Genomic DNA, 27,238 nt, shown 5'->3' on the forward strand with positions numbered 1-27,238 from the left:
AGTACAAAGAAACTTCTCGAAACACAACAGCAGCGGAAAACTTGGTTCGCTCCGGAAGAACGTCTACCACCACTTGCACCTAAGGGAACGGAATTTAAGAGTGTGAGATGCTAATCATCTCCGTGAGTAACCCGAACTACTGAACACCTTTTGATAATAATAATAAAATAATAACAATTAAGGAGTGGAACAAATACCAACAATTAACCTTTGGAAAATAATGATTTCCCTCAAAACTCTCACCAATCGCTCCGTTTGAAATGTTCCCTTTTTAAAACCTTTTCGCAAAACCCAATGTGTATACCTCCCAAAAACCAAGGGATTAAATAATTTAACAACAACAATTAAATAAATACATACCCCACATATATAATAAAAATATAATAAATTATAATAAATAAATTTTGAACACCTTTGGGGTTTAAACCATTATTTGCAATTACACCTACACCTGACGCCCAGTCAACCTCGGTCAACGTGCGAAAATTTCCGACATGGTTCGGGACGGGGTGTTACATGTAGGTGGGAGGTCCATTATGGACAGTGAAGCTTGGAAGAAGAGATTCAACTACAGCAAATCCGGACAAGGCTAACAGTGATCTTCCTAGCTTCAGAGATGGTGTTGATAGACTTATATCTAGATTTGCTGACAAAGGCCTCAATGCAAGAGACATGGTTGCCTTGTTAGGATCACATACAATTGGACAAGCTCAATGTGTCACATTCCGTGACAGAATTTACAACAATGCCAGTGACATTGATGCTGGTTTTGCCAGCACTCGAAGACGCGGTTGCCCTGCTAACCAAGGCGATGGTAATTCCAATTTGGCTCCGCTTGATTTGGTGACACCGAATCAATTGGACAATAATTACTTCAAGAACTTGATTCAGAAGAAGGGTCTTCTTGAATCTGATCAAGTTCTCTTCAGCGGAGGATCAACGGACAGCATTGTTTCAGAGTACAGTAGCAACCCTTCAAAATTTCTGTCTGACTTTGCATCTGCCATGGTTAAAATGGGAGATATTGAGCCTCTCACTGGTTCTGCTGGACAGATAAGAAGGATTTGCAGCGCTGTTAACTAAAATTCTAGCCTCTGCCAGGAAATATTATTTCATTTATATCTTATTAAGCATTTGTTTGTTAAAAAGAACAATAAATAGACACCAGGATTGTCTATAATTTTTAATTTTCACTTCCATCAATTGTAAACAATTATGAGATCAATTTTAATGTATTACTTTATTTCAAGTTTTTCAAACAAAGATAGGAAAAACAAAAAAAAAAAAAAAATATGTACATCTTGTCAGTGATATCTAAACCTAAATTTTCTGACCTCATTTCAATTTACAAGCACATACACAAAACGAAGCAATGCAAGCTTAACACTTGGCTCGTTTCTAATGTTCTTATGAAAAGAAGAATTATTATAAAAATATATATTGTAGTATAATATAAAGTCTTTGGCGTACTTTTAAGACTTACCAATAGCAAGTAATACAGTTAATCTGCTTCGATTGGAAGAGATTCTTCATTAACCAAGAAGTAAGGAAAGAGTGCAATGGTTGATATGCTTTTACACACTCATTCTTTAAACCCCAATACAAAAACTGTAGGAGAAATCTTTTGTGAGAAAAAAGCCAAAACCCTCTGATACCATTGATACTAGAACAAGTTGCATATTGGCTTCCCCAAGTAAGACTCTCTCCAACTTTCTTTACAAGCTCATACAATGCTTCATTGTTAACAGCTACAGGATAAAGCAGTGGCATTTCCTCCTTGAAGTCCACAACCGGCACCAAATTCTATATATGAACTACTACTTGATGCTCTATGACCTTGACATGGAACATGTCAGGACCCGTCCAAAATTTCTCACCGGAACCCTAGACAAGCCCTGATGTCAGGACCCGTCCAGAATTCCTTCCCCGGAACCCTAGACAGCCCTGATCCCAGGGAAACCCTACCGGACCCTCCAAAGGAAAATCCGACAGAGCCTCCCCTAAGGGATTTACTTACCACAAATTACCTGCACTGAAAACACACTTCTAAAAACATCCCCTTATTCCTCCCACAAACTACAACTGAGTCCACAAATTCCAACACTTCTCAAAGCAACAACAGTCCAGTGCATAAATAAAACAGAAGTATCCCAATAGTATACAGAGCTTTAAGAAGTGCTAAACAACAGAAATACAACAAGGCGGAAAAGAAATAATACACTGAGATGAAAGAGTACAAAGAAACTTCTCGAAACACAACAGCAGCGGAAAACTTGGTTCGCTCCGGAAGAACGTCTACCACCACTTGCACCTAAGGGAACGGAATTTAAGAGTGTGAGATGCTAATCATCTCCGTGAGTAACCCGAACTACTGAACACCTTTTGATAATAATAATAAAATAATAACAATTAAGGAGTGGAACAAATACCAACAATTAACCTTTGGAAAATAATGATTTCCCTCAAAACTCTCACCAATCGCTCCGTTTGAAATGTTCCCTTTTTAAAACCTTTTCGCAAAACCCAATGTGTATACCTCCCAAAAACCAAGGGATTAAATAATTTAACAACAACAATTAAATAAATACATACCCCACATATATAATAAAAATATAATAAATTATAATAAATAAATTTTGAACACCTTTGGGGTTTAAACCATTATTTGCAATTACACCTACACCTGACGCCCAGTCAACCTCGGTCAACGTGCGAAAATTTCCGACATGGTTCGGGACGGGGTGTTACATGTAGGTGGGAGGTCCATTATGGACAGTGAAGCTTGGAAGAAGAGATTCAACTACAGCAAATCCGGACAAGGCTAACAGTGATCTTCCTAGCTTCAGAGATGGTGTTGATAGACTTATATCTAGATTTGCTGACAAAGGCCTCAATGCAAGAGACATGGTTGCCTTGTTAGGATCACATACAATTGGACAAGCTCAATGTGTCACATTCCGTGACAGAATTTACAACAATGCCAGTGACATTGATGCTGGTTTTGCCAGCACTCGAAGACGCGGTTGCCCTGCTAACCAAGGCGATGGTAATTCCAATTTGGCTCCGCTTGATTTGGTGACACCGAATCAATTGGACAATAATTACTTCAAGAACTTGATTCAGAAGAAGGGTCTTCTTGAATCTGATCAAGTTCTCTTCAGCGGAGGATCAACGGACAGCATTGTTTCAGAGTACAGTAGCAACCCTTCAAAATTTCTGTCTGACTTTGCATCTGCCATGGTTAAAATGGGAGATATTGAGCCTCTCACTGGTTCTGCTGGACAGATAAGAAGGATTTGCAGCGCTGTTAACTAAAATTCTAGCCTCTGCCAGGAAATATTATTTCATTTATATCTTATTAAGCATTTGTTTGTTAAAAAGAACAATAAATAGACACCAGGATTGTCTATAATTTTTAATTTTCACTTCCATCAATTGTAAACAATTATGAGATCAATTTTAATGTATTACTTTATTTCAAGTTTTTCAAACAAAGATAGGAAAAACAAAAAAAAAAAAAAAATATGTACATCTTGTCAGTGATATCTAAACCTAAATTTTCTGACCTCATTTCAATTTACAAGCACATACACAAAACGAAGCAATGCAAGCTTAACACTTGGCTCGTTTCTAATGTTCTTATGAAAAGAAGAATTATTATAAAAATATATATTGTAGTATAATATAAAGTCTTTGGCGTACTTTTAAGACTTACCAATAGCAAGTAATACAGTTAATCTGCTTCGATTGGAAGAGATTCTTCATTAACCAAGAAGTAAGGAAAGAGTGCAATGGTTGATATGCTTTTACACACTCATTCTTTAAACCCCAATACAAAAACTGTAGGAGAAATCTTTTGTGAGAAAAAAGCCAAAACCCTCTGATACCATTGATACTAGAACAAGTTGCATATTGGCTTCCCCAAGTAAGACTCTCTCCAACTTTCTTTACAAGCTCATACAATGCTTCATTGTTAACAGCTACAGGATAAAGCAGTGGCATTTCCTCCTTGAAGTCCACAACCGGCACCAAATTCTATATATGAACTACTACTTGATGCTCTATGACCTTGACATGGAACATGTCAGGACCCGTCCAAAATTTCTCACCGGAACCCTAGACAAGCCCTGATGTCAGGACCCGTCCAGAATTCCTTCCCCGGAACCCTAGACAGCCCTGATCCCAGGGAAACCCTACCGGACCCTCCAAAGGAAAATCCGACAGAGCCTCCCCTAAGGGATTTACTTACCACAAATTACCTGCACTGAAAACACACTTCTAAAAACATCCCCTTATTCCTCCCACAAACTACAACTGAGTCCACAAATTCCAACACTTCTCAAAGCAACAACAGTCCAGTGCATAAATAAAACAGAAGTATCCCAATAGTATACAGAGCTTTAAGAAGTGCTAAACAACAGAAATACAACAAGGCGGAAAAGAAATAATACACTGAGATGAAAGAGTACAAAGAAACTTCTCGAAACACAACAGCAGCGGAAAACTTGGTTCGCTCCGGAAGAACGTCTACCACCACTTGCACCTAAGGGAACGGAATTTAAGAGTGTGAGATGCTAATCATCTCCGTGACTAACCCGAACTACTGAACACCTTTTGATAATAATAATAAAATAATAACAATTAAGGAGTGGAACAAATACCAACAATTAACCTTTGGAAAATAATGATTTCCCTCAAAACTCTCACCAATCGCTCCGTTTGAAATGTTCCCTTTTTAAAACCTTTTCGCAAAACCCAATGTGTATACCTCCCAAAAACCAAGGGATTAAATAATTTAACAACAACAATTAAATAAATACATACCCCACATATATAATAAAAATATAATAAATTATAATAAATAAATTTTGAACACCTTTGGGGTTTAAACCATTATTTGCAATTACACCTACACCTGACGCCCAGTCAACCTCGGTCAACGTGCGAAAATTTCCGACATGGTTCGGGACGGGGTGTTACATGTAGGTGGGAGGTCCATTATGGACAGTGAAGCTTGGAAGAAGAGATTCAACTACAGCAAATCCGGACAAGGCTAACAGTGATCTTCCTAGCTTCAGAGATGGTGTTGATAGACTTATATCTAGATTTGCTGACAAAGGCCTCAATGCAAGAGACATGGTTGCCTTGTTAGGATCACATACAATTGGACAAGCTCAATGTGTCACATTCCGTGACAGAATTTACAACAATGCCAGTGACATTGATGCTGGTTTTGCCAGCACTCGAAGACGCGGTTGCCCTGCTAACCAAGGCGATGGTAATTCCAATTTGGCTCCGCTTGATTTGGTGACACCGAATCAATTTGACAATAATTACTTCAAGAACTTGATTCAGAAGAAGGGTCTTCTTGAATCTGATCAAGTTCTCTTCAGCGGAGGATCAACGGACAGCATTGTTTCAGAGTACAGTAGCAACCCTTCAAAATTTCTGTCTGACTTTGCATCTGCCATGGTTAAAATGGGAGATATTGAGCCTCTCACTGGTTCTGCTGGACAGATAAGAAGGATTTGCAGCGCTGTTAACTAAAATTCTAGCCTCTGCCAGGAAATATTATTTCATTTATATCTTATTAAGCATTTGTTTGTTAAAAAGAACAATAAATAGACACCAGGATTGTCTATAATTTTTAATTTTCACTTCCATCAATTGTAAACAATTATGAGATCAATTTTAATGTATTACTTTATTTCAAGTTTTTCAAACAAAGATAGGAAAAACAAAAAAAAAAAAAAAATATGTACATCTTGTCAGTGATATCTAAACCTAAATTTTCTGACCTCATTTCAATTTACAAGCACATACACAAAACGAAGCAATGCAAGCTTAACACTTGGCTCGTTTCTAATGTTCTTATGAAAAGAAGAATTATTATAAAAATATATATTGTAGTATAATATAAAGTCTTTGGCGTACTTTTAAGACTTACCAATAGCAAGTAATACAGTTAATCTGCTTCGATTGGAAGAGATTCTTCATTAACCAAGAAGTAAGGAAAGAGTGCAATGGTTGATATGCTTTTACACACTCATTCTTTAAACCCCAATACAAAAACTGTAGGAGAAATCTTTTGTGAGAAAAAAGCCAAAACCCTCTGATACCATTGATACTAGAACAAGTTGCATATTGGCTTCCCCAAGTAAGACTCTCTCCAACTTTCTTTACAAGCTCATACAATGCTTCATTGTTAACAGCTACAGGATAAAGCAGTGGCATTTCCTCCTTGAAGTCCACAACCGGCACCAAATTCTATATATGAACTACTACTTGATGCTCTATGACCTTGACATGGAACATGTCAGGACCCGTCCAAAATTTCTCACCGGAACCCTAGACAAGCCCTGATGTCAGGACCCGTCCAGAATTCCTTCCCCGGAACCCTAGACAGCCCTGATCCCAGGGAAACCCTACCGGACCCTCCAAAGGAAAATCCGACAGAGCCTCCCCTAAGGGATTTACTTACCACAAATTACCTGCACTGAAAACACACTTCTAAAAACATCCCCTTATTCCTCCCACAAACTACAACTGAGTCCACAAATTCCAACACTTCTCAAAGCAACAACAGTCCAGTGCATAAATAAAACAGAAGTATCCCAATAGTATACAGAGCTTTAAGAAGTGCTAAACAACAGAAATACAACAAGGCGGAAAAGAAATAATACACTGAGATGAAAGAGTACAAAGAAACTTCTCGAAACACAACAGCAGCGGAAAACTTGGTTCGCTCCGGAAGAACGTCTACCACCACTTGCACCTAAGGGAACGGAATTTAAGAGTGTGAGATGCTAATCATCTCCGTGACTAACCCGAACTACTGAACACCTTTTGATAATAATAATAAAATAATAACAATTAAGGAGTGGAACAAATACCAACAATTAACCTTTGGAAAATAATAATTTCCCTCAAAACTCTCACCAATCGCTCCGTTTGAAATGTTCCCTTTTTAAAACCTTTTCGCAAAACCCAATGTGTATACCTCCCAAAAACTAAGGGATTAAATAATTTAACAACAACAATTAAATAAATACATACCCCACATATATAATAAAAATATAATAAATTATAATAAATAAATTTTGAACACCTTTGGGGTTTAAACCATTATTTACAATTACACCTACACCTGACGCCCAGTCAACCTCGGTCAACGTGCGAAAATTTCCGACATGGTTCGGGACGGGGTGTTACATGTAGGTGGGAGGTCCATTATGGATAGTGAAGCTTGGAAGAAGAGATTCAACTACAGCAAATCCGGACAAGGCTAACAGTGATCTTCCTAGCTTCAGAGATGGTGTTGATAGACTTATATCTAGATTTGCTGACAAAGGCCTCAATGCAAGAGACATGGTTGCCTTGTTAGGATCACATACAATTGGACAAGCTCAATGTGTCACATTCCGTGACAGAATTTACAACAATGCCAGTGACATTGATGCTGGTTTTGCCAGCACTCGAAGACGCGGTTGCCCTGCTAACCAAGGCGATGGTAATTCCAATTTGGCTCCGCTTGATTTGGTGACACCGAATCAATTTGACAATAATTACTTCAAGAACTTGATTCAGAAGAAGGGTCTTCTTGAATCTGATCAAGTTCTCTTCAGCGGAGGATCAACGGACAGCATTGTTTCAGAGTACAGTAGCAACCCTTCAAAATTTCTGTCTGACTTTGCATCTGCCATGGTTAAAATGGGAGATATTGAGCCTCTCACTGGTTCTGCTGGACAGATAAGAAGGATTTGCAGCGCTGTTAACTAAAATTCTAGCCTCTGCCAGGAAATATTATTTCATTTATATCTTATTAAGCATTTGTTTGTTAAAAAGAACAATAAATAGACACCAGGATTGTCTATAATTTTTAATTTTCACTTCCATCAATTGTAAACAATTATGAGATCAATTTTAATGTATTACTTTATTTCAAGTTTTTCAAACAAAGATAGGAAAAACAAAAAAAAAAAAAAAATATGTACATCTTGTCAGTGATATCTAAACCTAAATTTTCTGACCTCATTTCAATTTACAAGCACATACACAAAACGAAGCAATGCAAGCTTAACACTTGGCTCGTTTCTAATGTTCTTATGAAAAGAAGAATTATTATAAAAATATATATTGTAGTATAATATAAAGTCTTTGGCGTACTTTTAAGACTTACCAATAGCAAGTAATACAGTTAATCTGCTTCGATTGGAAGAGATTCTTCATTAACCAAGAAGTAAGGAAAGAGTGCAATGGTTGATATGCTTTTACACACTCATTCTTTAAACCCCAATACAAAAACTGTAGGAGAAATCTTTTGTGAGAAAAAAGCCAAAACCCTCTGATACCATTGATACTAGAACAAGTTGCATATTGGCTTCCCCAAGTAAGACTCTCTCCAACTTTCTTTACAAGCTCATACAATGCTTCATTGTTAACAGCTACAGGATAAAGCAGTGGCATTTCCTCCTTGAAGTCCACAACCGGCACCAAATTCTATATATGAACTACTACTTGATGCTCTATGACCTTGACATGGAACATGTCAGGACCCGTCCAAAATTTCTCACCGGAACCCTAGACAAGCCCTGATGTCAGGACCCGTCCAGAATTCCTTCCCCGGAACCCTAGACAGCCCTGATCCCAGGGAAACCCTACCGGACCCTCCAAAGGAAAATCCGACAGAGCCTCCCCTAAGGGATTTACTTACCACAAATTACCTGCACTGAAAACACACTTCTAAAAACATCCCCTTATTCCTCCCACAAACTACAACTGAGTCCACAAATTCCAACACTTCTCAAAGCAACAACAGTCCAGTGCATAAATAAAACAGAAGTATCCCAATAGTATACAGAGCTTTAAGAAGTGCTAAACAACAGAAATACAACAAGGCGGAAAAGAAATAATACACTGAGATGAAAGAGTACAAAGAAACTTCTCGAAACACAACAGCAGCGGAAAACTTGGTTCGCTCCGGAAGAACGTCTACCACCACTTGCACCTAAGGGAACGGAATTTAAGAGTGTGAGATGCTAATCATCTCCGTGACTAACCCGAACTACTGAACACCTTTTGATAATAATAATAAAATAATAACAATTAAGGAGTGGAACAAATACCAACAATTAACCTTTGGAAAATAATGATTTCCCTCAAAACTCTCACCAATCGCTCCGTTTGAAATGTTCCCTTTTTAAAACCTTTTCGCAAAACCCAATGTGTATACCTCCCAAAAACTAAGGGATTAAATAATTTAACAACAACAATTAAATAAATACATACCCCACATATATAATAAAAATATAATAAATTATAATAAATAAATTTTGAACACCTTTGGGGTTTAAACCATTATTTGCAATTACACCTACACCTGACGCCCAGTCAACCTCGGTCAACGTGCGAAAATTTCCGACATGGTTCGGGACGGGGTGTTACATGTAGGTGGGAGGTCCATTATGGACAGTGAAGCTTGGAAGAAGAGATTCAACTACAGCAAATCCGGACAAGGCTAACAGTGATCTTCCTAGCTTCAGAGATGGTGTTGATAGACTTATATCTAGATTTGCTGACAAAGGCCTCAATGCAAGAGACATGGTTGCCTTGTTAGGATCACATACAATTGGACAAGCTCAATGTGTCACATTCCGTGACAGAATTTACAACAATGCCAGTGACATTGATGCTGGTTTTGCCAGCACTCGAAGACGCGGTTGCCCTGCTAACCAAGGCGATGGTAATTCCAATTTGGCTCCGCTTGATTTGGTGACACCGAATCAATTTGACAATAATTACTTCAAGAACTTGATTCAGAAGAAGGGTCTTCTTGAATCTGATCAAGTTCTCTTCAGCGGAGGATCAACGGACAGCATTGTTTCAGAGTACAGTAGCAACCCTTCAAAATTTCTGTCTGACTTTGCATCTGCCATGGTTAAAATGGGAGATATTGAGCCTCTCACTGGTTCTGCTGGACAGATAAGAAGGATTTGCAGCGCTGTTAACTAAAATTCTAGCCTCTGCCAGGAAATATTATTTCATTTATATCTTATTAAGCATTTGTTTGTTAAAAAGAACAATAAATAGACACCAGGATTGTCTATAATTTTTAATTTTCACTTCCATCAATTGTAAACAATTATGAGATCAATTTTAATGTATTACTTTATTTCAAGTTTTTCAAACAAAGATAGGAAAAACAAAAAAAAAAAAAAAATATGTACATCTTGTCAGTGATATCTAAACCTAAATTTTCTGACCTCATTTCAATTTACAAGCACATACACAAAACGAAGCAATGCAAGCTTAACACTTGGCTCGTTTCTAATGTTCTTATGAAAAGAAGAATTATTATAAAAATATATATTGTAGTATAATATAAAGTCTTTGGCGTACTTTTAAGACTTACCAATAGCAAGTAATACAGTTAATCTGCTTCGATTGGAAGAGATTCTTCATTAACCAAGAAGTAAGGAAAGAGTGCAATGGTTGATATGCTTTTACACACTCATTCTTTAAACCCCAATACAAAAACTGTAGGAGAAATCTTTTGTGAGAAAAAAGCCAAAACCCTCTGATACCATTGATACTAGAACAAGTTGCATATTGGCTTCCCCAAGTAAGACTCTCTCCAACTTTCTTTACAAGCTCATACAATGCTTCATTGTTAACAGCTACAGGATAAAGCAGTGGCATTTCCTCCTTGAAGTCCACAACCGGCACCAAATTCTATATATGAACTACTACTTGATGCTCTATGACCTTGACATGGAACATGTCAGGACCCGTCCAAAATTTCTCACCGGAACCCTAGACAAGCCCTGATGTCAGGACCCGTCCAGAATTCCTTCCCCGGAACCCTAGACAGCCCTGATCCCAGGGAAACCCTACCGGACCCTCCAAAGGAAAATCCGACAGAGCCTCCCCTAAGGGATTTACTTACCACAAATTACCTGCACTGAAAACACACTTCTAAAAACATCCCCTTATTCCTCCCACAAACTACAACTGAGTCCACAAATTCCAACACTTCTCAAAGCAACAACAGTCCAGTGCATAAATAAAACAGAAGTATCCCAATAGTATACAGAGCTTTAAGAAGTGCTAAACAACAGAAATACAACAAGGCGGAAAAGAAATAATACACTGAGATGAAAGAGTACAAAGAAACTTCTCGAAACACAACAGCAGCGGAAAACTTGGTTCGCTCCGGAAGAACGTCTACCACCACTTGCACCTAAGGGAACGGAATTTAAGAGTGTGAGATGCTAATCATCTCCGTGAGTAACCCGAACTACTGAACACCTTTTGATAATAATAATAAAATAATAACAATTAAGGAGTGGAACAAATACCAACAATTAACCTTTGGAAAATAATGATTTCCCTCAAAACTCTCACCAATCGCTCCGTTTGAAATGTTCCCTTTTTAAAACCTTTTCGCAAAACCCAATGTGTATACCTCCCAAAAACCAAGGGATTAAATAATTTAACAACAACAATTAAATAAATACATACCCCACATATATAATAAAAATATAATAAATTATAATAAATAAATTTTGAACACCTTTGGGGTTTAAACCATTATTTGCAATTACACCTACACCTGACGCACCACACCATATACCGGTGATGCCCTCCGATACCCAGCGTCCCGAGCACCGACTGGCGGGAGGTTAAAGAGAGAAACCTGCAGTGGTCACTTCGGCGTCCCGACAGTACCGACTGCTAAAAACCATCACCCGGCCAAGGAGGGGGGCGGCTGTGCGCAACAATAACCTTGCCTGCCCACGGTCCAATGGCAACTCACGGGTGAAGTAATAACCGCACGCTAAACCATATAATAACCGCGTGCTAAACCACGTGTCCATACACCATACACCAGAACACCAATACTGTATGAGTGCGTCTAAAAATAAACATAAACAACCAACCGTACCGTTTTTCCAAAAACCACCGTGGGAAGTATACCAAAATTTCACAAAACACCATCCCACATATTTTATCCAATCACCCGGTACGAAACAGCGATAACAACAAACCACAATTTCTCGAAATACGAAATGCAACCATAAAAATACCGCGGGCATAATTTATAAAATTTAACCAAATATTTTCATAAAATATTTAACCTAATTATGCCCGAGAAATCACATTTGAAACCACGTGAAATTAATACCGAAACATACCTTGCTCATGCATAACAAATAATTTAAATTAAACCGCATTAAAATCATACTTAAACCACACCACATGAGCATAATTAAATACTAAATTAAATACCAATTAAATTTAATTAATTGCCCAAAATAATTTTTGAAGGTGGGTCACTCACCTGGAGAGCGCAAATCAACTAAGATCCTCCTCGGGATCCACTCCACTACTCGCGCGTGCACCTAAACAACCACAGTGCACAAACCAAAAATATTAATATTTTATTCGGGTAATTCCCAAATGGATACCCGGGGAGCGAACACCAAGCGACATCTAAGGGTTACGAGTTATATACCGAATCGAAGCTCGCGTGATGAGGATCACGGATTCGGTCTTACTTTCCGGTGATCGAACCCGACGGGGTCGGAATCTCGCCGGAAAGCTTTTCGAGTTTCGGCTCCGCAATTCTCCCAAACCGTCGCGAATTGGCGGAAACGGAAGTCGGATTTGGGTTCAGGAGGTCGAACACTGCGGACTGGAGCTGGCCGGAATTTTCGGGTACTCGCCGGAACAGTATTTTCCGGCGGGCCGCCACGTCACCGGCAACCGTCACCGGAACAGTATTTTCCGACGGTGGCCGTTTGCTGTGAAATTTTGCAGATTTGTAGATCGTGAGGAGAGCAATCCAACGGGACCGACGGTGAGCAAAACGGAGGTCGGACGGCGGAGAAATCACCGTTTGAAGATTTTCGACCCCTCGTCGGAAAACGCTCCGATCCCGGCGCGTCGGTGGTCCGATGGCCGTGATTTTTGGTGGGTAGGCCGGACTTGAGGAGAGGATCAAGGCTGTCAGGCGCGTGTGGCCGGAAAGTGGCCGGAACAGTGCCGATTCGCGGTGGCCGGCGGTGGAGGGGAAAAATCGCCGCCAAACTTCGGACGTCCGATCCGGGCGCGTCCGGCGGCCGTTCACCGTGAAATTTGGAGGTTTTGCCGGAAATGAGGTGGGCAAGCTTTCTGTCTGGTGTGTGTACAGTAACTCGGCCGGAACAGTGGCAAAATCCGGTGGCCGGCGGTGGCTCTCTCTCTCTCTTTCTCTCTCCTCTCTCTCTTTCTCTCTCTTCTCTCTCTTTCTCTCTCTTCCCCGAGAGTTTTTCAAAATTAAAACCCTGTGTGACACTGTTCATGCCACGTGGACCACTCAGAAGCTGACACGTGGCATTTCACTGTTCACGATCAAAAAAAATATTAAAATAATACGGTATCCGGTAAACTTCAAACGTCCATAACTTTTTAACCGGATGTCCGTTTTGAGCGTGCCGCTAGTCTGTGAACTCGTATCGACGAGCACTTCACAACCATGCATGAGTCAAAGCTCAATTCCCCATAAACAAAAAGTCAACTCCGGCACCCCTTGGACAGTTTGGACCGCAACTTGTTTCGTCCATAACTTCCAAACCGTAGCTCCATTTTCGACGTGCTACCAGTCTACGAACTCGTGGCATCGTGCACTTCGCCACAGTATCCTGGTCAACTCAAAATTCTCACCGAGTCAAAAAGTCAACTTTTGACCCCTTTGGTCAACGGTCAACAGTCAACCTAGGTCAACGTGCACGGATTCCGGTGCGATTTGGGACGGGGTGTTACAGCCTTCCCCCCTTACAAAAATTTCGTCCTCGAAATTTCCGCACGTCACTAGAACAGATAAGGGTTCTGATCACGCACCTGCGCTTCGAGCTCCTACGTCGCTTCCTCGACTAAGTGGTTCCTTACCAACCAATCCATGCCCAAACTTACTTCAAGTCCGAATAGATCCAACAGGATCAGATCCGCTTCCATCACTTGATCTTCGATGCAGAAGAAACATTCCTTGATTAACTGGCTAGGCCACAAGGATTCTCCTACAGGAGTGGCTATTTCTAGCAGACATTCTAAAGGAGTAGGGGTCATACCGACCCGAACGACAGACTCTCTTGAGATGAACGAATGTGTTGCTCCCGGGTCTATAAGTACACATGTGTCATTACCAAAAATATTCAAAGTACCTGTGAAATCGTCGGGCGTAGTCCTGGCTCCCTGCTGCGTCATAGCAAACACCCGGCCTTGACTTGTCTGTTGGGGTCTCCTTCCTCTACCTCGACTCGATCCTGCAGACGGCTGGACTGATCCCGAAGAAACTCCTACTGGCTGACTCCCCTGGGAACTCTGTCCTGGAAATACTCCCGTATGCTGTGTCCGTCGACCTGCTCCTAGCACACTGCCGCTACCATAAGGGCAATCCCTCCTTATGTGGCCTGGCTGCCCACACCGAAAGCATAAACCATCCATCTGACACTGCCCAGAATGATTCCCCCTACAAAGTGGACAAATCCGCGGAGAACCAATGCGTGACTGCTGGTACGAGCTTGTATCCACACTGATCGAATGGCGAGCTGGCTGGGGCATACGATAACTATCTCTCCTCTGGAATCTGCCTCGTGGGCTTAACCCATCATTGTCTGAGCCTGAACTATGGCTTCTTTTAGTTGCCCCCTGTTGAGGTACTCTGCTATACGAACCTTCGAAAGATCTGCGCCTTGAGGGTCTGCGTATCTCCTCCTGTCTCTCTAGCTCGAGCGCTGCATCCCTGGCGGACTGATAGGTGGGATGTACTGATCCAGAAAGAGTGTAGCCGATGCTCTCTTTCAATCCATCTATGAACCTCATCTTCTTCGTGTGATCGTCAGGAATCAGGTGCATGCAGAATTCTGATAGTTCCCGGAATCTCCTCTCGTACTCGGTCACTGTCATGTTCCCCTGTCGCAATTCCTCGAACTCTCTCCTTCTTGCCTCACGATAGGCAGGAGGACAAAACTCAGTAGAGAAGGCAATCTTGAACTGATCCCACGTATGCCTTCTGCGGGTCTTCTCCATCTGCCACCACTTCCGGGCGTCTCCCTCTAACATGAACCCAGAAATCCTCACCATATCTTCATCGGGGCACTGCATCCCCTCTTCCAAGATTTTCTCCATGCTGGATAGCCACTTCAAGGCTGCTGCTGGGCCTTGGCTCCCATCGAACTCCACGGCTCCTAAACGTCGAGCTTGATCCACAGATCGATTACTAGAGCTTGAACCCCCTAAGGCTCTAGTTAGTTGAGAGACCAGATTTCTAAGGCTAGAACGACTTCCGGAACTCTCAGCAGAGCGTTCCCGAGTCCTACGTGTGTCCGGCCGACTCATTGTAGTAGATTCTGAGGAAACAAACAAGAGTTTAGAAACAGGGAAACAGGGACACTTAAGCACGATTACGAAAGGAAGGAATTTACGGATGGGCTGTACAGCAATGCACAGTCCCTTAGGATTACAAGAACCTATGCTCTGATACCAACTGTCAGGACCCGTCCAGAATTCCTTCCCCGGAACCCTAGACAGCCCTGATCCCAGGGAAACCCTACCGGACCCTCCAAAGGAAAATCCGACAGAGCCTCCCCTAAGGGATTTACTTACCACAAATTACCTGCACTGAAAACACACTTCTAAAAACATCCCCTTATTCCTCCCACAAACTACAACTGAGTCCACAAATTCCAACACTTCTCAAAGCAACAACAGTCCAGTGCATAAATAAAACAGAAGTATCCCAATAGTATACAGAGCTTTAAGAAGTGCTAAACAACAGAAATACAACAAGGCGGAAAAGAAATAATACACTGAGATGAAAGAGTACAAAGAAACTTCTCGAAACACAACAGCAGCGGAAAACTTGGTTCGCTCCGGAAGAACGTCTACCACCACTTGCACCTAAGGGAACGGAATTTAAGAGTGTGAGATGCTAATCATCTCCGTGACTAACCCGAACTACTGAACACCTTTTGATAATAATAATAAAATAATAACAATTAAGGAGTGGAACAAATACCAACAATTAACCTTTGGAAAATAATGATTTCCCTCAAAACTCTCACCAATCGCTCCGTTTGAAATGTTCCCTTTTTAAAACCTTTTCGCAAAACCCAATGTGTATACCTCCCAAAAACCAAGGGATTAAATAATTTAACAACAACAATTAAATAAATACATACCCCACATATATAATAAAAATATAATAAATTATAATAAATAAATTTTGAACACCTTTGGGGTTTAAACCATTATTTGCAATTACACCTACACCTGACGCACCACACCATATACCGGTGATGCCCTCCGATACCCAGCGTCCCGAGCACCGACTGGCGGGAGGTTAAAGAGAGAAACCTGCAGTGGTCACTTCGGCGTCCCGACAGTACCGACTGCTAAAAACCATCACCCGGCCAAGGAGGGGGGCGGCTGTGCGCAACAATAACCTTGCCTGCCCACGGTCCAATGGCAACTCACGGGTGAAGTAATAACCGCACGCTAAACCATATAATAACCGCGTGCTAAACCACGTGTCCATACACCATACACCAGAACACCAATACTGTATGAGTGCGTCTAAAAATAAACATAAACAACCAACCGTACCGTTTTTCCAAAAACCACCGTGGGAAGTATACCAAAATTTCACAAAACACCATCCCACATATTTTATCCAATCACCCGGTACGAAACAGCGATAACAACAAACCACAATTTCTCGAAATACGAAATGCAACCATAAAAATACCGCGGGCATAATTTATAAAATTTAACCAAATATTTTCATAAAATATTTAACCTAATTATGCCCGAGAAATCACATTTGAAACCACGTGAAATTAATACCGAAACATACCTTGCTCATGCATAACAAATAATTTAAATTAAACCGCATTAAAATCATACTTAAACCACACCACATGAGCATAATTAAATACTAAATTAAATACCAATTAAATTTAATTAATTGCCCAAAATAATTTTTGAAGGTGGGTCACTCACCTGGAGAGCGCAAATCAACTAAGATCCTCCTCGGGATCCACTCCACTACTCGCGCGTGCACCTAAACAACCACAGTGCACAAACCAAAAATATTAATATTTTATTCGGGTAATTCCCAAATGGATACCCGGGGAGCGAACACCAAGCGACATCTAAGGGTTACGAGTTATATACCGAATCGAAGCTCGCGTGATGAGGATCACGGATTCGGTCTTACTTTCCGGTGATCGAACCCGACGGGGTCGGAATCTCGCCGGAAAGCTTTTCGAGTTTCGGCTCCGCAATTCTCCCAAACCGTCGCGAATTGGCGGAAACGGAAGTCGGATTTGGGTTCAGGAGGTCGAACACTGCGGACTGGAGCTGGCCGGAATTTTCGGGTACTCGCCGGAACAGTATTTTCCGGCGGGCCGCCACGTCACCGGCAACCGTCACCGGAACAGTATTTTCCGACGGTGGCCGTTTGCTGTGAAATTTTGCAGATTTGTAGATCGTGAGGAGAGCAATCCAACGGGACCGACGGTGAGCAAAACGGAGGTCGGACGGCGGAGAAATCACCGTTTGAAGATTTTCGACCCCTCGTCGGAAAACGCTCCGATCCCGGCGCGTCGGTGGTCCGATGGCCGTGATTTTTGGTGGGTAGGCCGGACTTGAGGAGAGGATCAAGGCTGTCAGGCGCGTGTGGCCGGAAAGTGGCTGGAACAGTGCCGATTCGCGGTGGCCGGCGGTGGAGGGGAAAAATCGCCGCCAAACTTCGGACGTCCGATCCGGGCGCGTCCGGCGGCCGTTCACCGTGAAATTTGGAGGTTTTGCCGGAAATGAGGTGGGCAAGCTTTCTGTCTGGTGTGTGTACAGTAACTCGGCCGGAACAGTGGCAAAATCCGGTGGCCGGCGGTGGCTCTCTCTCTCTCTTTCTCTCTCCTCTCTCTCTTTCTCTCTCTTCTCTCTCTTCCCCGAGAGTTTTTCAAAATTAAAACCCTGCGTGACACTGTTCATGCCACGTGGACCACTCAGAAGCTGACACGTGGCATTTCACTGTTCACGATCAAAAAAAATATTAAAATAATACGGTATCCGGTAAACTTCAAACGTCCATAACTTTTTAACCGGATGTCCGTTTTGAGCGTGCCGCTAGTCTGTGAACCCGTATCGACGAGCACTTCACAACCATGCATGAGTCAAAGCTCAATTCCCCATAAACAAAAAGTCAACTCCGGCACCCCTTGGACAGTTTGGACCGCAACTTGTTTCGTCCATAACTTCCAAACCGTAGCTCCATTTTCGACGTGCTACCAGTCTACGAACTCGTGGCATCGTGCACTTCGCCACAGTATCCTGGTCAACTCAAAATTCTCACCGAGTCAAAAAGTCAACTTTTGACCCCTTTGGTCAACAGTCAACCTAGGTCAACGTGCACGGATTCCGGTGCGATTTGGGACGGGGTGTTACACCTGATCCCAGGAAAATTCTACCGGACCCTCCAATGGAAAATCCAGCAGAACCTTCCCTAAGGATTGGACTTACCACAAATTTCCTACACTGAAAACACACTTCTATAAGCATCCCCTTATTCCTCCCACATTACTACAATATAATTCCACAAATTTGCAGCACTCCAAATGAATAACAGTAAATCAGTGCATAATTAATAACTAAATATACAATACAGTATACAGAGCATTATAAAAATAAATGTGGAATTAATACAATGACAGATAAGGAAGCAATACAAGATGGAGAGGAAAAAGAGAAGAAATTCTTCTTAGACTTTCGGCAATGAACTGAGATGTCGGGCTCCCCCCGGACGATCAACGTCTCCCAACCTGGACCTAGGGGAACGGAATTTAAAAATATGAGATGCTAATCATCTCACTGAGTGACCTTAACTACTGTACAATTATAAAGCAACGATAATTATAGTACAGTTCTTTAATTAAAAATAAATAAGTAAGTAAATAATTAATAATTAATTGAAAATAATATTTCCTCTCAAAACCCTCACGATTCACTCGGTTGGAAAAGTTTCCCTTTTAAAACATTTTACAAAACCCACTATTTGTATGCCCCGAAAACCAAGGAAACAATTAATCAACTAAATAATAATTAAATAATCCAAATGTAAATAAAATGTAATAAAATATAATAAATAAATGTAGAACACTTGTAATAAAGAAATATGACATAAAGTAAAAACCTTCAATATAACTAATTCATAAAATTTGATTTAATCAATCAAAATAAAGAATGCCGAAAATGTAATTTAAATAATTAATTAGATGGTAACGCAAATAAAATACATTTAATTTAAATACGATTTTAAAACCTTTAGGGTTTGAAATTTCTATCTGAAAATTTATACTTGACGCACCACACCATATACCAGTGATTCCCTCTGATACCCAGCATCTCGAGCACCATCTAGCGCGGGGGTTAAAGAGAGAAACTTGCATACGGTCGCTTCGACGTCCCGACAGCGCTGCTACTTAAACCGTCATCCCGGCCATGGAGGGGGGCGGCTTATGCGCATTATATAAAACTTGCCTGCCCTCGGTCCAATGGCAACTCACGGGAGACATTATAACTTGTGCGCTCATCCACATATACAGTACAGAACACCAGTACTGTATGAGTGCGTCTAAAATAAATAACCAAATTGTATTATAAAAAGATATGCAAACTTTTCCAAAATCCACCGTGGGAATTATACCATTTTTCGAACTCAACCTCCCACATTTTTCTTTAACATTTCCAGTACAAATCCACCGATAACCATATACAAATAATTTTTCTCGTATCATAAAGTCCATCAAATAATGTTCCACGGGCATAATTATAAAATTTGAAACCACCAATTTAAACCAATATTTTCCTTGAAATATTTAAAATCAAATCATTGTAACACCCCGTCCCGAACCATGTCAGAATTTTTGCAGGTTGACCGAGGTTGACTGTTGACCGTTGACAGAAGGGGTTAAAAGTTGACTTTTTGACCCGATTAGAATTCTAGGTTGACTGAGGTACCGTTACGAAGTACACATTGGCACGAGTTCATAGACTAGTAGCACGTTGAAAACAGAGCTACGGTTTGAAAGTTATGAGCAAAACAAGTTGAGGTCCAAACTGTCCAAGGGGTGTCGGAGTTGACTTTTTATTCATGTAAAGTTGAGCATTAACTCATGCATGGTTGTAAAGTGCTCGTCGATACGAGACCGTAGACTAGTGGCACGTCCGATTTGGACATGTGGTTTGAAAGTTATGGACCTGTAGAGTTTTTCAAATACTGTATTATTTTAGTATTATTTTTTTAAACGCGTAACGATGTGCCACGTGTGACTTAATAAATGTGATCATGTGTTACCATATGGAGATGCCACATGTCAACCATGCTTATTACCCTATTATTTTATTATTGTTAATTGATATAATAATATTATTTTTTAATATTATTTAATTAAATTATTTTATTTTCTTTTATTTCTTTTTCTTTCTTTTTCTTTTCTTTTTTCTTTTTTTTTTCTTTTCCCCCACGTGGGAAAAAAGGGGACCCAGCCCCGTTCTCCTTCTTCTTCTTCCTTCTTCTTCTTTTCTTCTTCCTTTCCTTTCCTTTCTCCCTCTCGGCCTCACCGTATTTTTTAAATTCTGGCCACCCATTGCCCACACGCGCCGGCCAGTGATGAGCGGAGGGAGAAGGCGAGCTCGGCCGCCAATTTTCACGGTCACCGGCTGTCGGACGCGCCCCGATCAGGCCGGAGAAGCCGCCGGCCGAAAAAATTTCTCTCTCCTCTTTTCTTGTGTTTTCCGGCCAGCCCAGTCCAAATTAAACCTCCTCTCCCCCTATTTTGGGTCCTCTGAGTCCAAATATGGCCTCCAATCTCCAAAATTCGAAGCGGTTTGCGAGATAAGAGGAAATCAAAACCAGCCGAAGCTTTCCGGCCACCTCCGGCGGAATTGGGGTCGATGGAGGTCGGTAATGTGATCCTCATCTCACAAGCTTTCCATACACATATAATTTTTCAATTTTGGATAACGTTTGTGTTTGACCCCCCGGGTACTGGGTATTATTTATCCGAATAAAATATTAATTTATTTGACTGTGTGTGAATTGTGTTTTAGGAGCACCGGTGAGTCGTGGAATTGATCTCATGGTGGATCATGGTTTAATTGCATGCTTCAGGTGAGTGACCCACCTTCAAAAATATTTTGGGCAATTAATTATGTTTAATTGATATTTAAATTATGCTCATGTGGTACAATTTAGTTATGGTTTTATTGTGATTTAATTTATTTATTATGCATGAGCAAAGTATATTTCGGTAATAGTCATACGTGGTTTTAAGTATTATTTTGGGCATAATTGGTTTAAATATTTTATGAAAATATTTGTTAAATTGGTGGTTTAATTTTATAATTATGCCCACGGTATTTTTATCTGTTGAACCTCGTATTACGAGAAAATTATGGTTTATTTGTTATCTATGTTTTCGTACCGGTTTGTTAAATAAAAAATATGTGGGATGGTAAGTGTGAAAATTTAATATATTTCCCACGGTAATTTTGGAAAATGGTACGGTTGATTTAATAATTATTTTAGACGCACTCATACAGTATCGGTGTTCTGGTGTATGTACACGTGGTTTAGTGCACAAGTATTATATGGTTTAGCATGCAAGTATTATGTCTCCCGTGGTTGCCATTGGACCGTGGGCAGGCAAGTTTGATATTGGCCACAGCCGCCCCTCCCTTGGTCGAGATGACGGTTTCAGCAGCGGTACTGTCGGGACGCCGAAGTGCCGTTTGCAAGTTTCTCTCTTTAATCTCCCCGCCAGTCAGTGCTCGGGACGCTAGGTATCGGAGGGCATCACTGGTATATGGTGTGGTGCGTCAAGTGTAATTTTTCGGATAGAAATTTCAAATCCCAAAGAGTACAAAAATTATTTATTATAATTTATTACACTTTATTTATATTTGGGGTATTTAATTATTTATTTGTTGTTTATTAAATTATTTGATCCCTTGGTTTTCGGGAAGTACAAGTATCGGGTTTTGTGAAAATGTTTCAAAAGGGGAACATTTCTAACGGAGTGAATAGTAAGGGTTTTGAGAGAAATTATTACTTCAATTGTTTATTTATTTATTTATTTAATCGTTCGGTATTGAGTAATTAAATCCCTTTATTTGGTATATTATTGATATTAAAGGTGTACAGTAGATAGGGTCACTCACTGAGATGATTAGCATCTCACGTTTTTAAATTCCGTTCCCCTAGGTCCAGGTTGGAGACGTTGATTGTCCGGGGCGAGCCCAACGTCTCAGTTCGTTGCCGAAAGTTCAAGAAGTATTTCTTCCCTTTTTCCTCTCCATCCTGTATTACTTCTTATCTGTCATTGTATAAATTCCACATTTATCTGTATAATGCTCTATATACTGTATTGGACGTATAGTTATTATTTATGCACTGAGTTGCTATTATTTCTTTGAAGTGCTGAAATTGTGGAATCAATTTGTAGTATTGTGGGAGGAATAAGGGGATGTCTATAGAAGTGTGTTTTCAGTGCAGGTAATTTTTGGTTAGTCCTACCCTTAGGGGAGGTGCTGCCGGATTTTTCGTTGGAAGGTTCGGTGGTATTTTCCTGGGATCAGGGCTTGTCTAGGGTTCCGGGGAGGAATTCTGGACGGGTCCTGACATCATGCCTAAAAATAATATTAAAATCCAAATACAATTAATTAACTGAAAACACCTTGCTCATGCGTGATAAATACAATTGAATCATAATAATAATCAAAAATCCATTAATAAACCAAAATTTTCATTTAGCAGCAATAAACATATACGTACATATAAAATAATTTTTTTTTTCACAATTATATTTAAATTCCACCATATGAGCATAATTCTAGATATCAAATTAACACCAAATAAATATAATTAATCACCCCAAAATAGTTTTAAAGGTGGGTCACTCACTTTAAGCACGTGTATCAATCAAGATCCTCCGCAAGATCAACTCCACTACCCACACGTGCACCTATAATATCCACAATACACAAAACCAATTATTTTAATATTTTAATCGGGTAACACCCAAATGGGTACCCAGGGAGCGAACACAAACGACAACCAAAATTGATGAGTAATATACCGAATCGAAGCTTGAGTGATAAGGATTACGAATCCGGTCTTACTTCCCGGAGATCGGACCCGAGGTGGCCGAAATCTCGCCTGAGATCTTTTAGGATTCAACTCTTCGTTGAGATTTAAGGAAAGGGGACACCGAATTTGGATTCAGGGGGTCGGAATTAGTGGGGAGGGATCGGCGGTGGAACTGGGTACTCGCCGAAATTGGATTTTTCGGCGAGCCGCCAAATCCCACCGGAAATCGTCACCACTGGTAGCGCGTCCGGTGGCTGGTGGCCGAGATTTTTGGGGGTTTTGTAGATCGAAGGGAGAGGGTTCCAATGGGACCGGCGGTGAGGCAAACGGAGGCTGGACGGCGAAGAGATCTGGGTTTGAAGATTTTCAGCCCCTTGCCTGAAAATACTCCAATCCTGGCGCATCGGAGGTCCAGTAGCCGTGAAATTTGGTGGGTTGGCCAAAAATGAGGAGTGGTGAGGGGTGGCTGGCATGTGTGGCCTGAAAATGGCTGGAAATGGGTCAAACGGGGGTGGCCGTTGGTGGAGGGGAAAAATAGCAGTCACCGAAAAACGCTCCGATCCCGGCGCTTTACATGGGGCCCTTCGGTGGCCGAACGATGGCCAACCGGTGGTGGCCGATTTTTCTCCCCCTCTGTTTCTCTCTCCTCCTTCTCTCTCCTTCCCCCCACCCTCCCTCTCTCTCTCTCCCCTCTCACCTAATAAAAACCACGTGGATGCCACTGTGCACTCATAGGAACGGCTGAGATCGCGACATGTGGTGTTTCACTGTTCACCGATTCAAAAATATTAAATTATTACGGTATTCGAAAAAATTCACATGTCCATAATTTTTAAACCACATGTCCAAATCGAATGTACCGCTAGTCTATAGACTCATATCGATGAGTACTTCACAATCATGCATGATTCAAAGCTCAACTTTGCATGAATAAAAAGTCAACTCCGGCACCCCTTGGACAGTTTGGACTTCGATTTGTTTTGCTCATAACCTTCAAACCGTAGCTCTGTTTTTGATGTGTTACTAGTCTACAAACTTGTGCCAACGGTACCTCAGTCAACCTAAAATTCCATCCGAGTCAAAAAGTCAACTTTTGACCTTTTGGTCAACGGTCAAAGTCAACGGTCAACCTTGGTCAAATTTGAAAAAAAATTCGGTGTACTTGGGGACGAAGTGTTACAGAACAGAATTGCCAGTTTACTTCAAACCAAATTCTTGAAAGGTCGTCAAATATCGAGAAGTGTTACGTCTTTGATTCTTTCCTTGAGGTAAGACAGACATTCAGAGGTTAAGCTCCTAAGGTTCCACCAAATTTTAGGGCTTGTCTAGGGTTCCGATGAGGAATTTTGGATGGGTCCTGACAAATTTCAATCGTAAAAATATTTTCATTGATCTTATTCTTTTTTTTTTTTTTTACACAATTTCAACTGAAATTACAATTCAAGGATAACGGAGACATTGCGACGTTGTTGTTGGGATCCTTGATCATCTCCTCCATAATACCTTTTGTAACAATGTTCATGCAAACTCCATATTTTTTTTGCAAAGTGTTGAAAATAGAATAAAAGGTTGGTGGATGAGTGTGAGGTTAGAATACGAACAGAATAATATAAAAAGACAAATTTGTGTGACAATAACTACTTGAGATATGAACAAAATCTGCTTAGTCGCAATATTTTGAGATTAAGGATATGAATAAAAATAGTTAGATATATTTTTATAAAAATATGGATGGATTTTGAAAATGCAAAATTTTACTGCATTTGCAATGGTTTGATGTGGATTTTTTTTTTTTTTTGGGTACATAATTGCTTTTTTGGAGATTGAGAGACAATAGGATTTGAAAAAAAAAAAAAAAAGTAGGATACAATATTTATAGATAAGTTTAGGAAACTATTTAGACGTATTTCAAATTTGAAAACGTGTTGTACAAAAAGATATGCATTGTTTCGATCACCAAAAAAAAAAAAAAATGAAAACAAAGACAAAGAAATATATATTGTTTATGTAAATTTAAAAATAGCCCTACATCTATATTTTACCATTAGAAATTGTAACTAATTATTTCAAAAGTAATACTACAGTACCAAATTTGTGTACAAGATTATTTACTAATTGATGTGGTTTAAATTACCAATTTACATTAATTGATGCCCCACATAAAGTTCGAATATATATATATATATATATATTGCTTCAACGAATATTTTTGGATATTTGATTCCAAAAAGATCAATGACAATGACAGTTTTATATATATATATATATATATATATATATATATATTTACATATTTGGATATACTTGGTATCTATAGCTCAGCGAGGCAGTTCGTATATGTAGCAATGACAATGATCCCAATTCAAGTACATATAACCCAATATATATATATTACTTTTTTTATTTTCAATAATATATACAAATTACTTTACAATATAAAATGGGCCGGAAAAATGTTAAAACTTATTTGCTAATAATACCAATGCGGAAAAATGTCAAACTTGTGCAAAGAGTCTGCAGGTGTTACCTTTTGGTGAATTGGATGCCGGCCGTTATATACTTTGGAATATCATTATATTTATATATTCGGCTGCAGCTTCCATATGTAGATTGTCTTTATTCACAAATTGCCAAAGACGACCAACTCCAACTTTATATGCATGGAGTTATCATCTTTGACTTTTTGTACAAATTCAACCCCACTGAATTTTCTTTCAAACAAGTACTTAGAACTATTCAACGCGTCACAGCAGACAAAAAAATGAACTATAAATTTGACGAGAGGCTCCTTTTTTCTCCACACCATTTGCAGTTAATATCATTTGCTTCTTTCTCTTCATCAATATTTTGTTTTCCCCACTGAAGCAAAACGCCACTATAATTTGTGAAAAAACTAGCAAATTATTAATTTTATACGATGGCTTCCAATGCATTTGCATTTGTTCCTGCCCTTCTCTTTCTGTTGATGATGCTTTTCAGCTCAACAAGCAAAGCTCAACTATCTTCTACATTTTATGACAAAACTTGTCCTAATGCTCTCAGTACAATCCGAACTTCCATTAGAGCTGGAATTTCCCGTGAACGTCGAATGGCGGCCTCTCTCATTCGCCTTCATTTCCATGACTGTTTCATCAAGGTGTTTAATCAAAATTCATATGCATAAATATGGTGTGCTCGTTGTTCTTTAATTTTCCTCGCATATTAATTAATATTGTTCCTCGTTTTGCAGGGTTGTGATGGATCCATTTTACTCAACGATACTGCTAATAATGAAAGGGAGGTAATTTTCAATAAGAATTCAGCAAGAGGTTACGAACTCATAGACAATACGAAAACAGAGGTCGAAAAAATCTGCCCCGGTGTTGTATCTTGTGCTGATATTCTAGCAGTGGCAGCTCGTGACGCATCGGTTGCAGTGAGTGGTCCATCATGGACGGTGAAGCTTGGAAGAAGAGATTCAACAACACCATATCCAGATGTTGCATTATCTGATCTTCCTCGTTTCACCGAAAGCCTTCCGGAACTTATAGCTAGATTCGAACACAAAGGCCTAAGTGAAAGGGACATGGTTGCCTTGTCAGGTTCGCATTCAATTGGACAAGCTCAATGCTTCACATTCCGCGACAGAATTTATAATGGCGGCGACATTGATGCTGGCTTCGCTAGCACTCGAAGACGGGGTTATCCGGTTAGCTCAGGTGATTCAAAGTTGGCACCACTTGAGTTGGTGACACCAAATCAATTGGACAATAATTACTTCAAGAACTTGCTTCAGAAGAAAGGTCTTCTTCAATCTGATCAGGTTCTATTCAGTGGAGGATCAACGGACACCATTGTATCTGAGTATAGTAGGAATCCTTCAACTTTCTTGGCTGACTTTGCTTCTGCCATGGTTAAAATGGGAGATATTGAGCCTCTTACTGGTTCTGCTGGACAGATAAGGAGGATTTGTCATGCTGTCAACTAATTGGAATCTGCCAAATGTATAAGCTGCCTTAAATATTCTTTAATTTGTATCTAATTACAAATTTGTTAATTTGTTTAAATAAA

At 40.1% G+C, this 27,238-nt stretch overlaps 6 protein-coding genes across 6 annotated transcripts; all 6 read left to right on the top strand.

Annotated features, from left to right (window-relative positions):
* The first annotated feature begins 672 nt into the window (after positions 1-672).
* Positions 673-1,263, top strand: LOC132800111 (lignin-forming anionic peroxidase-like). Its single transcript, XM_060813077.1, has one exon. It carries the CDS (start codon positions 673-675, stop codon positions 1,081-1,083), a length of 411 nt encoding a protein of 136 aa, XP_060669060.1. The 3' UTR covers positions 1,084-1,263.
* Positions 1,264-2,904: 1,641 nt separating this feature from the next.
* On the top strand, positions 2,905-3,495 carry LOC132800112 (lignin-forming anionic peroxidase-like). Its single transcript, XM_060813078.1, has one exon. It carries the CDS (start codon positions 2,905-2,907, stop codon positions 3,313-3,315), a length of 411 nt encoding a protein of 136 aa, XP_060669061.1. The 3' UTR covers positions 3,316-3,495.
* Positions 3,496-4,041: 546 nt separating this feature from the next.
* LOC132800173 (lignin-forming anionic peroxidase-like) lies at positions 4,042-5,727 on the top strand. Its single transcript, XM_060813198.1, has 2 exons — positions 4,042-4,083; positions 4,987-5,727. The coding sequence occupies exons 1-2, from the start codon at positions 4,042-4,044 to the stop codon at positions 5,545-5,547; spliced, it is 603 nt and encodes a 200-aa protein (XP_060669181.1). The 3' UTR covers positions 5,548-5,727.
* Positions 5,728-6,273: 546 nt separating this feature from the next.
* On the top strand, positions 6,274-7,959 carry LOC132800174 (lignin-forming anionic peroxidase-like). The gene is made up of 2 exons (XM_060813199.1): positions 6,274-6,315; positions 7,219-7,959. Exons 1-2 carry the CDS (start codon positions 6,274-6,276, stop codon positions 7,777-7,779), a joined length of 603 nt encoding a protein of 200 aa, XP_060669182.1. The 3' UTR covers positions 7,780-7,959.
* Positions 7,960-8,505: 546 nt separating this feature from the next.
* On the top strand, positions 8,506-10,191 carry LOC132800175 (lignin-forming anionic peroxidase-like). Its single transcript, XM_060813200.1, has 2 exons — positions 8,506-8,547; positions 9,451-10,191. The coding sequence occupies exons 1-2, from the start codon at positions 8,506-8,508 to the stop codon at positions 10,009-10,011; spliced, it is 603 nt and encodes a 200-aa protein (XP_060669183.1). The 3' UTR covers positions 10,012-10,191.
* A 15,805-nt stretch (positions 10,192-25,996) lies between these two features.
* Positions 25,997-27,238, top strand: LOC107405830 (lignin-forming anionic peroxidase). Its single transcript, XM_048463325.2, has 2 exons — positions 25,997-26,324; positions 26,418-27,238. The coding sequence occupies exons 1-2, from the start codon at positions 26,106-26,108 to the stop codon at positions 27,153-27,155; spliced, it is 957 nt and encodes a 318-aa protein (XP_048319282.2). The 5' UTR covers positions 25,997-26,105; the 3' UTR covers positions 27,156-27,238.

The sequence above is a fragment of the Ziziphus jujuba genome, chromosome 12, assembly GCF_031755915.1.
Source record: "Ziziphus jujuba cultivar Dongzao chromosome 12, ASM3175591v1".
Taxonomy (NCBI): domain Eukaryota; kingdom Viridiplantae; phylum Streptophyta; class Magnoliopsida; order Rosales; family Rhamnaceae; genus Ziziphus; species Ziziphus jujuba.